Consider the following 12523-nt stretch of genomic DNA (forward strand, 5'->3'; position numbering starts at 1 on the left):
GGCCACAAAATAAGTACCTATAACATTCTCAGTTATGCACTGTAACAAGATAAGTACCTATAACATTCCCAGTTATGCACTGTAACAAGATAAGTACCTATAACATTCCCAGTTATGCACTGTAACTGTAACAAGATAAGTACCTATAACATTCCCAGTTATGCACTGTAACAAGATAAGTACCTATAACAGTGTTGGCTAACCTTGACACTCCAGCTATTGTGGAACTATATATCCCAGCATGCCCTGCCACAGTTTTAGCATGCCCTAATAGCAAAACTGTAGCAGTGCATGCTGGGTTATGTAGTTCCATAACAGCTGGAGTGTCAAGGTTAGCCAACACTGACCTTTAACATTCCCAGTTATGCACTGTAACAAGATTAGTACCTATAACATTCCCAGTTATGCACTGTAACAAGATAAGTACCTATAACATTCCCAGTTATGCACTGTAACAAGATAAGTACCTATAACATTCCCAGTTATGCACTGTAACAAGATAAGTACCTATAACATTCCCAGTTATGCACTGTAACAAGATAAGTACCTATAACATTCTCAGGTATGTACTGTAACAAGATTAGTACCTATAACATTCCCAGTTATGCACTGTAACAAGATAAGTACCTATAACATTCCCAGTTATGCACTGTAACTGTAACAAGATTAGTACCTATAACATTCCCAGTTATGCACTGTAACAAGATAAGTACCTATAACATTCTCAGGTATGTACTGTAACAAGATAAGTACCTATAACATTCCCAGTTATGCACTGTAACAAGATTAGTACCTATAACATTCCCAGTTATGCACTGTAACAAGATAAGTACCTATAACATTCTCAGGTATGTACTGTAACAAGATAAGTACCTATAACATTGCCAGTTATGCACTGTAACAAGATAAGTTAATACTGTATAACATTCTCAGGTATGCACTGTAACTGTAATAAAATAAGTACATACTGTATAACATTCCCAGTTATGCACTGTAACAAGATAAGTACCTATAACATTCCCAGTTATGCACTGTAACTGTAACAAGATTAGTACCTATAACATTCCCAGTTATGCACTGTAACAAGATAAGTACCTATAACATTCTCAGGTATGTACTGTAACAAGATAAGTATCTATAACATTGCCAGTTATACAGTATGTACTTATCTTGTTACAGTGCATACCCGAGAATGTTATACAGTATGTACTTATCTTATTACAGATATTGCATAACTGAGTGCTATATGTACTTATCTTGTTACAGTACATACCTGAGAATGTTATACAGTATGTACTTATTTTATTACAGTTACAGTGCATACCTGAGAATGTTATACAGTATGTACTTATCTTGTTACAGTGCATAACATTCTCAGGTATGCACTGTAACTGTAATAAAATAAGTACATACTGTATAACATTCTCAGGTATGTACTGTAACAAGATAAGTACATATAGCACTCAGTTATGCAGTATCTGTAATAAGATAAGTACATACTGTATAACATTCTCGGGTATGCACTGTAACAAGATAAGTACATATAGCACTCAGTTATGCAGTATCTGTAATAAGTAAGTACATACTGTATAACATTCTCAGGTATGCACTGTAACTGTAATAAAATAAGTACATACTGTATAACATTCTCAGGTATGTACTGTAACAAGATAAGTACATATAGCACTCAGTTATGCAGTATCTGTAATAAGATAAGTACATACTGTATAACATTCTCGGGTATGCACTGTAACAAGATAATTACATACTGTATAACTCAGTTATGCACTATAACTGTAATAAAATAAGTATATACTGTATAACATTCTCAGGTATGTCTGTAACACGATAAATACATATAGCACTCTCAGTTATGGGTGTACGCACTTTCCAATGTGGTACCCCATCGGGTCCTGTCACTAACTAGGTCAGTACACACTAGATATCAGAGATAAAGACAGCAATTCCTTTGTGGGGGCACTCTGATCATAAATCACATGGTTAAAATGTAACTTTTAATGGTTGAAATTAAGAAAAGTATGCAGCAAAAAAATCCTTAAATCTAAAAAATGTCGATGGTGCACCAATGGCTGATAAGTGACCCTATATGGGCAACAAAGTCTTTGCTAGTTTCAAGTAGCTATACTATAATGATACTCCCGGTATGACAATTTATACCAGGTAGTGCTTAATCAAATGGATTTGATTTATAATAGTCCAATGATGTAATTAAACAGTCTTATTGTGTATCTGAGGGTGAAAATTATTTATATTGGTATTATATTGAGCACATCACGGTAACATACTCCAGTTGTCTACCATATTACATAATTCAAGGATATGAACATCTTAATATCAATGGTTGACTGTATAGATAGGTAATTAGTAGTAAGGAGAAAACAGTACATTAAAACAATTATTAAATCAATCCAATATATTTCAGAAGTTGTGAGAAACCAATCAGTTAAACCTAGCTGGATGTGTTCATCAAGTGCCAGGGGATAAACAGATGGGTTATGTCCAGCTATTATGTATAGCTGTTTAAATCTGATTTCCTGGTAGATGTCACTAGTCTCTGGAATATCTGATAAGCTGGGCATCCACTATACAATTTTCAATCAGATAGCTGTCCAATCTGGCTGGTTGGAATGAAAACCTGGTAATGTATGGGAACAAATGACAATAGTCCATTTGCTCATAAACACTACAAAATAGCCAAAAATGCTTGTTCAGACAAATTGGTTAAAAAAACACAAATGTAACCAATTTGAACAATTTTTTTTGTCCTTTTTTCAGTGTTTACAACCATATGATCGACTGTCATTTTCTCCAATACATTACCAAGTTTTCATTCCAACCAGCCAGATATCTGACAGATATCTGACAGAAAATTGTATATTGGATCCCAGCTATAGGTATATATGTTACCAGAAAAAGTAGGTAATTGGTGTATTTACACCAGGATATAAGTATAAATTCAGTAAAACATATGTGTCATAAAATCAAAGAGATGTCCTGTTATGCTACCGGAGATTTCTACTTTCCAATCATGTGTCACTATGGACAGTGAATGATGGATGAGAGAATTCATGGACACTACTATGTGGTGCAATGTGAATCAAGATTGTGCGACTATGTGGTGTAATTTGAATTGGGAATACTATTGTGTGATCACGCCCATTTATTTTGCGACCATGCCCCTTTAATTTGAGACCACACCCCTTTTTTGGCGCGCATCTACGGTGCGTACTGTCATTACTTTTTTTTTAGAAGGGGGAGGGCGAATTCCCCCAGTTCTCTAGGACCACTTTAAGAACTGGCTATACATAATAGCTGGACACAACCCATCTGTTTATGCCCTGACAATTGATGAACACATCCAGCTACTTCTGAAACATATTGGATTGATTTAATAATTGTTTTAATGTACTGTTTTCTCCTTACTACTAATTACCTATCTATATAGCCAACCATTGATATTAAGATGTTCAGATTCTTTAATTATGTCATACAGTAGACAACTGGAGTATGTTACCGAGAAGTGCTCAATGTAATACCAATATAAATAATTTTCACCCTCAGATACACAATAAGAGTGTTTAATTACACCATTGGACTATTATAAATCAAATCCATTTGATTAAGTACTACCTGGTATAAATTGTCATACCGGGAGTATCATTATAGTATAGCTACTTGAAACTAGCGAAGACTTTGTTGCCCATATAGGGTCACTGACAGTAGCGGGCTGGGCCGGGGGGCAGGGTGCCATGTGCCCCCTGGGCCGCAGCGTCATGCGGGCCATGGGCAGTCTGTGTCACCGCGTGTGTAGCGCTGACCGGACAGAGTTCGGTCAGCGCTACACAAGTGACAAACACACAGCCGCCGGCACCTGCAGCTGTGTGTTTGTTTTGATCAGCAGCCAATGAGAGTCTGATAGACTACAAGGGGGAAACTACTACTACTGGGGGCACTGCAAGGGGGGACTACTACTACTGGGGGCAATACAAGGGGACGACGACTACAAGGGGGGGACTTCTACTACTGGGGGCACTACAAGGGGGGAACCACTACTGGAGGCTCTGCAAGGGGGGGGGACTAGTACTACTGGGGGCAATACAAAGGGGGAACCACTACTGGGGGTATTACAAGAGGGAGGGACTACTACTGGGGGCACTACAAGAGGGAGACCACTACTGGGGCCACTACAAGGGGGAGATCACTACTGGGGGCGACTACAGGGGGGGGGCACTACTGGTGGCACTGCAAGGTGGAGACCACTACTTGGGATTGTTACTGGGGTGACTACAACTGGGGGGACTACTACTGGGGGCACTACAAGGGGGGGGACTACTACTACAAGGGGGGACTACTACTACTACTAGGGGCACTACAAGGGGGGGACTACTACTACTAGGGGCACTACAAGGGGGGACTACTACTACTAGGGGCACTACATAGGGGGGAGGGGACTACCACTGGGGGCACTGCATCGAGGAACCACTGCTGGGGGCTCTATAAAAAGGGCAATACTGGGGGTACTGCATAGGGGGTGAGACTACAACTGGGGCCACTATTTAAGGGGCACTGCATGGGGGGTGGACTGCTACTGGGGGCACTATATAAGGGGCACTGCATAGGGGGTGCCACTACTGGGGGCACAAGGGGCACTGCACAGGGGGGACCACTACTAGGTGCACTGTATAAGGGGCACTGCACAGGGAGGATCACTACTGGGGGCACTCCTGGAGGCCTGCATAAGGGGGTCCTCTCCTGGGGCACTGCATATGGGCACCATGACGGGGCTGCCCCATATCTTTATTTTAACTTTACATTAATCCCACATGGACCCGCCTCCACCCTGGGACACTTGAGGGGAGGGTGGGAGGCGCCGTGGCATGCACGTTCTTCGGGCACCCTGGCTACACGCTACTCCTCTGCCAGGGCCGCCTGCATGCATTTGCCCCCCAGGCTAAAAGTTGCCAGCCAGCCCCTGGTCACTGATCAGCCATTGGTGCACCATCAACATTTTTTAGATTTTTTGAGATTTAAGGATTTTTTGCTGCGTACTTTTCTTCATTTAAACTATTAAAAGCTATATTTTAACCATGTGATTTATGATAAGAGTGCCCCCACAGAGGAATTGCTGTCTTTATCTCTGTCTTCTTGCAAAGAACCACACATTTCTAACAATGTATTTTTGATTCTGGGGAGCACCACCAACACATAGGATTGTTTTGTTATATGTAACAATTGCATATCGTGTCATGTTGGTTTATCTTACATTAATAACATTAATTGCTCAGTTCCTGTGCGGAAGTTCCCTTCCCTCTCCAAAACACACTAGATATCGTCTAGTGTGTACCGGCCTTTAGAATCAGTCCCACAGTCTTTTATCATCTTTGAAATGTTAAAGGATTGGTAGCCTGTCTATCATACTCTGTTTTCAATGCTACTTTCATAAAGATTGAGGTGGCTTTATTGCTTTTCTTGCTATTATACATCACTCTAAAATCAAAGTAATAGCACTGCGTTGCTTGAGTTGAGCTTTGTGTTACCTACCAGTAGTGCAGTCACTGTATGTGTCAGAGTACTACTACAGACCAGTTGAGTACTGTACTAGCAGCCTGAAGCAGCTGCAAACAGAATGCTGCAATGCTCTTATGTTGCAGAGTACAGTAGGTGTCCTGCAGGTGATTTTGAAATTGCCTAGTTGTTTTGGAGACATAACAGCAACGTCTCTTTACCAGTTGCAAACTGTGCTTTTCATGGTGAACCAGTTTAAATAATTATCCTTTATATCTCTCTACATGCCAAATAGGTCACCAACAATTAACAAACCTTCTCTTTGGGAGTTAGGGAAATAAAGGGGCATATGTATCAAAGCTTGATGTGAGAAAATTGTGAGATATATCACCAACCAATCAGCTTCTAAAGTACATTTTGCAGGCTGTGTTTAAGAAATGATGGTTGGTGATATATATTTCACAATTTTATCTCACATCACGATTTGATACATATGCCCCAAAATGTGGAACATTGGAATAGGGAGTACATTTACCATCATAGTCAGCTATCCTGCAGAAAATCAAGGGCACCAATATCACAGGAGGATGGCAGGTAGGTGCCTTCAGAAGAGGATTCTAAAGAGTGTAATGTGGGAAAATAAACAATCAAATAATTGGGAGGTCTTTAAATTTAAAAAGTAAAAATCTTGGGTGCAAATAGGAAAACAATCCACATGAAGTGACTAACCGTTAGCTATTGACATAAATTAGATACATATTGAACCTTTGGTTAATCATTAAAATTTCTAGTATAAAAAGAAAGGTTACTATGCATGAAATATACATTTAAAAATGCACTGTGATTTTCGTCTGATCAAGATAACTATGAAAACTGAATGTAGAGGTCTCCCAAAAAGTCATTTTCTTGTCACTAGTCCTGCTGCTGAGAAGCCAACCAGGGGTTATTGTGTTTTTCTGTTTACTGTTTCATGTTACCCAATTATCAAACAAAAGAGAATTTAAAGCTTGGCTTTATCTTAAAAAAACAGTTTTGCTTTTTTTATATTTGGACGTCCTTTTCTTAATGACTTTTTAATTCCATGAACTTGTTATATTAAATACAATTTAATAATGTTCTGTGTTTGTGTTCTTAAAAAATCAATGTGTTAGGTGAAATTTTTGTGACCCTACATTTATGCAGGGTATTGTTCGGTCTACAATAACTCTGATCTTAGGTTGTTATTTCATTTTGATGTGTCACAGAGAAACTTTAGATTAGCAAAAACCTTAGCGGTAACAATGTCTAATTCATTATAGTTTTGGTGAAGGGTGCCTCTAGACATACTGGGCATGATTCGGATTTGCACAAAATGCTGATGATTTCAGGGGTGAGCGATATTTTGCTACTGCCTGAAAATCCCCCCCAAAAAATCTACAGCGCATGCATTTCACAGAGTGAGTGCTGTTGCAATTGAGACGCACAGTATCAGAAATGTCTTGGAAAAGTGCTCTCCATTCCTGGGCAGTGAATGTGAGGTGGCTAAAAAGACACAAGGAGATGGTCAGTCTTATGGGCGAGTTATGGGGGTGTCACTGAAGTGTCTGTGCACTCAGACACTCAATCGGGCAGTTGCAAGTTTTGATGATGCGACAGACAGTGGGGTCTAAATAAGTGCAAGGCTGTGTTACAGCATGTACAGACACTAAAAGTGGGCGTCTCAGTCCTTGCACATTCATACACAAGGATAAACAACAGGGATAGACGTTGTAGCGGCATTTGCATAACGGCACAGACAGGCGACCGCCAATAGACGCAGATTGAGGCGCTTCTGTGTCCGCCTCTGAATTAGTCCCTTTATGTGTTTTTGGTTTGATTAAGGCTTTTATACCCACATGTCACAAGCATATAATGAATGTTGAAAACCGAAATATGAGGAAATACACTACACAATGGTACAATCAGCACTTACTCTTGTGTTGTTCCTTTCTGCTTTCAGTTCTGAAATTTCTTCTTCTTTCTCAAGTAGTTGTTCCCTGCATGCATTCAGCTCTTTTGTCAGTGCAGCAAACTCCTACAAACAGATGACAAATGTCACTATGACAGCTTGAAGGCATGGATCCTACATCATCTCAGCGGTAACTGCAATTCAGCAAACATATCAGCAATGATTTTGTATTAGAACCAGCTGAGTATATTAATAGCTCCCCAACTTAGAAGTATATCCCAAAGGCAAAGTGTATATAGTTTTCTAAAGAGAACATTAATACAACACAAACATTGTAATCACATTCCACTGATATAAGTTATGCTTCCAATAGATTAGGTTCAGCAAGGTTTGTAAAACTATCATCTGGTTTCACATTACAATGTGATATGGACTTGTTATCAACAAAAACAACAGGACAAAATGCGCTCATAATTGAGGATATCCAGTGGTTGTACACATTAAAGCTGTAGGTGAAAAATTACAGGAAGCCACATTTGTTATCACCCTATTAGTGATTAAGTTTAATGTAACATGGGAAAAAAAAAACTAAGTTCTAAAGTTACTTTAGACAACAGTAGGTCCCAAGCAACTGCAATATGAGGGGGAAATGAGGTAATGGACTGAAACCAGACAGAGAAACCTGAAAAATTAGGGATGAACACCGGTTTGCATCAATGGCTTTGCCATCTATGGAGGAGATCCCATGGTCCTCCACCATCGATGGCTTAGAGACAGCAATGTTTTTTTTTCCCCTTGGGGCATGGAGCTTAGCCTTGTCCCTGATGCAACACTGAGCCCCACCACTTCACTAATTGGTCATCACATGCTAATCATCACATCCAATAATAAATACAGCCTCCCTCTACGGGACAATGAAGAAAAGTTTTAACCCAACAAATGCTGGTTTTAAAATATTTTTCTAACATCTTCCCCCTCATTTCATGTAGTCATCCACAGCAGGGAGATCTTAAGATCGGTGCAAACCAGTGGAGGACTTTACCTAGGGCCTGCAGTCCCTCACACCCAATAAGTGTTCCTGGCAATGGCAGACTGTGCCTTCCTATTAGAAGCACTCCCTACTAATCACGGACAGACAAGCAGTCCCAGGACATTTTTTGCCCCCTGGGACTGCCAGTCCGGACCATGATTAGCAGAGAGAATGCTTCAAATGAGTCCTATCCGGCTTCTAGGGGCTGCAGCTCATTCAGTCCCTAGAAGTCAGTGCCTCTGCACGTGTGCCGATCACGTGCCCTGCCAAATGCATTGCACATGCGCAACACAACTGGCAGGAGTCGAACAGAAGAGAGGACGGACCCTACCGGGCTGCTGCATGGGAGGCCCCGGGCCAGGAAAAGGTGGTGCAAACCATTGACTGTTTCCTGCCATTGAAGTTAAGCACAGATGGCACCTTAGATGGTTAACCCCCCGATGACCATTCCTAGAAAATATCAAATAAATGAAGGGAAAAGTGACAAAGAGAAAATAAAAATTTAGGAAACTGGAGAACATTTACACCAGGACAGGATATGCAAAGGACAGACAGGAAGGAAGCATAAAGACAGTGAGTCTGTTAAAAAGAAAAGCAAATAGAAGCTGTATAAAAGTTTTGATTATATCAGTGTCTAATAACAAAGAGTTATAAAGTATATTTCCTTAACAGAGATGTGAAAATACAAATTACCATTTAACCATAATACAAATCTATAGACCAACACAACCTTAAAAGAAAAGCTAAACTGCTTGATATGATTGACTAAAAGTGTGTTAATATATTTGTCTTAAAGTACTACAAAATAAACACAAAATGAAAATGCAAATAGATAAATTCATACTCCAGGAATGGCGCAAATAAACTTTATTGACATATTGGTAAATGTTAATATAATGAAAGAGGAGAGAACAGAATTAGAGTCCATGTTATTTAATAATAAATCTGAGTAACTAGCATCCATATTTCTCCTTGCTGTAAGATCCAATAATAAATACAGCCTCCCTCTGAAGAAATGAAGAAAAGTTTTAACCAAACAAATGTTGGTTTAAAAATATTTTTCTAACAACTTCCCCCTCATTTCATGTAGTCATTGTACAATAGTGCCAATGTGTATCAATACATATATCTACTCAGTCTGTATAGCGGGCAAACAGTACTCTCAGACTTGGCCCACACATGGGCTGATCAAGTGCAGCCTGCCTTCGGGACTAATTGAATAGCCTCGGGGAATCAATTAGCGCGTGGTAAATTAGCACAGTTAACTGAATTCCCCCAAAAATCTGTGCTGCGTCTGGATTTGAGCACTCAGACAGTGCACTGGACCAGAGACACCTGAAAACAGCTGCCAGCAAGAAGAGACAGATGTCTTACCGTGATCTGAGAGAATGTGTGCTAAACGCTAAATTCGGACTCCCACTAGTTATACGATGTAAGTAAATTTATTATGGGATGGTTTACATTGTCCTGAACACTTATACTTTGATGTTAATTGTAAATACTGTATTACGCATTCTATCCAGTATATAAGGAGACCAATGAGGACATATATGTCCAGGATCAGTGCTAGGCTCTTCTGTAACTCCCCCAAACTCTCCAATTGCTCCTCAGAGTAGGGTACTTATATTGTGGAATGGTGCCCACAGTCAGAAAAAAAGAAACATTCAGCTCACACAGGCTGTTCCTACTGCCAAATCGAATGGCTTTCTGTGATCTATGCCCATGTATAGCTCTGATATATTACACACACTACACTTTGTATGAGGCAGACTCTGCCGCGATTGGCCAAAAACTGGGATTTTTCGGCGATCATCCCTGTTTTTTTCCCCTTAACCTATCATTTTAACTAAATAATAGGATATTTCTCTCGAAAACAAATAGGATCCATTATAAGCTCACGGACCTGTGTGTTTTCGGCATTTCTCATGTACCTATGTTTTCGTGGATAAGTGCCGGCACTTCAGGGCTAATTGGATAGCCCTGCAACGATCCATTAGCAGTGCTACATTAGTGCTGCTAACTGGATACTGCCGCATAGCTTGTAAAGTAATAATTATTCCCTCGACATGGACTGGCCACACTCACTCTAAAATCGCACATTAGGAAACTCCTCTATAGAAAACCTGCGTTTGCCCCTGCATACACTGTGCAATTATTGGCCCGATCAGCTAATTATTGGCTGATCAGGCAGATAATTGTACAGTGTATGGCCGCAATCAATCACCAATAATCGGATAGCCAGACATAAATAAAAAATCTTTTAACATGTCCGACAGATGTGATAATTGGTGCTCAGATTAGACAGAGAGACCAATTATATGACAGTGTATGCAATGTCAGGTAATGGGTCTGTTTGCTTGACGGCGAGTTTGATCTCTCTGCGTATGGCCGACATTAGTCATAGTTTTAATAGGTCTATAAAATAAATGTATGACTTTTCCAGTAAGCCTATTGAAGAATGTTCTTCTTAACCTACATTAAAAAAAAAAGAATACAAAAAACAATGGTGTAGAATATGTCCTTACACACAAATATTGTAACAAATGATCACAAAATTTACAACACATTACTATATATTATCAAAAAAATGTCTATGGGTGGAGGACAAACTAATGCCATATCTTCCAAGAGCACTCTATAGTATAACTACAATGTGGATACAAGATAATAAATAGAAATATCAGTTACGTATGTTGGTCCTGCTGTCAGATGTAAGGGTAGGATTGCATTTCCTTTTAAATTATGTAAAAGTATTTAACCGTAATTTTTTGCAGTACTGTGTTATACAATGGTACGGGATGTTAATGGCCTGTGCTCTTACATTTGCCTTCCAGATGTACATGAACCAGGGGAATTCTGTCATCCACAATCATTGTTTGTAACAGTAATTTTGTATGTTTGGTCATAGCCTACAAGCCTGAGGTAAAATCCCTTTGCATAGTTAATGACATTAGACAAGCATAACTGCACTCTTAAAGTCTGTACACAAGTTATTCAGCTGGGAAGCTGGTGAAGGGATTACTCAAAATCAAACTGTTCAAATAAATAATTAAGTTCAGCATTGATTGTGTTTTATAAATGCTACTCTAGTTTGCTGACACATTTGAATGCTGATCATTCTGGCTTTTAATTAATTGTTACGCTTAGCCTTAAACTGTGAGATGGCTTTTATAGACAGAGGAAATATAGCAGTCCTTTGAACATAATCAATCGGTTGTAAAGATCTTAAATCATGAAAACTAAAAGTAATTAGCCTGATATGAATAAAATACATACTGTATCTTAGATGCCTATGCTAACAAGCTGGGTGCACAGCCAGTCAGGGCAGTTGGCTGGTCCATCCAATCTCTTTAATGGTCTGACTGGCTCAACCATTCTCTACCCACCTTTCCTCTCTACCATCACTACTTCTTCTTTCCCATCCTCTCCTTCAGTTTCTTATTTTTCCATCTCTCATGCTCCTTCCCTTTTCCCATGTGTTCATTCCCTCACTTACCCCTACTGTTTCTACTCTACCCCTCCCACTCACTCCCCTCAGCATACATGGGACAGGTGACAGCTTCCCAGTTGCAGATACAGTGCAGAAGTCTGCCTCCCGCAGCGTTCAACTTCTGTGGTGTGGTGGGCGTGAGGTAGTAATGTTGGGCTGGTAGTGGCTTCTATTACAATGTGGTGGGGGTAATAATGTAATACAATTTGGGGGCTATTAATGTATTGTAGGGTTTCCAGATGTTTGAGAATTGTGACCAATGATCCAGTGTTCAGCACCCATACACCTCACCCAATATACATTGTCTAAATCTACGCAAACATAGTTCAGGTAGATTTAGTACAACTGGTACCAAAATCTCCATGCTGCTATTCACTAAATAACTTGAACCAGGCAATCAGATGCAAAGTTTTAAAACAACTTTTAGTGACATCTCTATAGTTAACAAGCAAGTAGCTGATCTTTTTCTTCGTTTTACTCTGTTTCACATTGCCACTTGCGCAAACATTAAAATATGGTAACATTGTTGCCAATGTGGCTCCATTTTCTT

At 39.7% G+C, this 12523-nt stretch overlaps 1 protein-coding gene across 7 annotated transcripts in view; it reads right to left on the reverse strand.

Moving 5' to 3' along the window:
• The window catches only part of PPFIA2 (PPFI scaffold protein A2), a 452695-nt gene that overhangs the window by 212232 nt on the left and 227940 nt on the right, over nt 1-12523 (reverse strand). For all 7 annotated transcript variants that reach the window (XM_088454381.1, XM_088454383.1, XM_088454384.1 and 4 more), the window contains one exon: nt 7478-7579. In XM_088454381.1, coding sequence (XP_088310507.1) covers nt 7478-7579 — 102 coding nt within the window. The remainder of the gene's footprint in view (nt 1-7477; nt 7580-12523) is intronic.

The sequence above is a fragment of the Taudactylus pleione genome, unplaced genomic scaffold, assembly GCF_031769625.1.
Source record: "Taudactylus pleione unplaced genomic scaffold, aTauple2 ptg000040l, whole genome shotgun sequence".
In the NCBI taxonomy this organism is placed as follows: domain Eukaryota; kingdom Metazoa; phylum Chordata; class Amphibia; order Anura; family Myobatrachidae; genus Taudactylus; species Taudactylus pleione.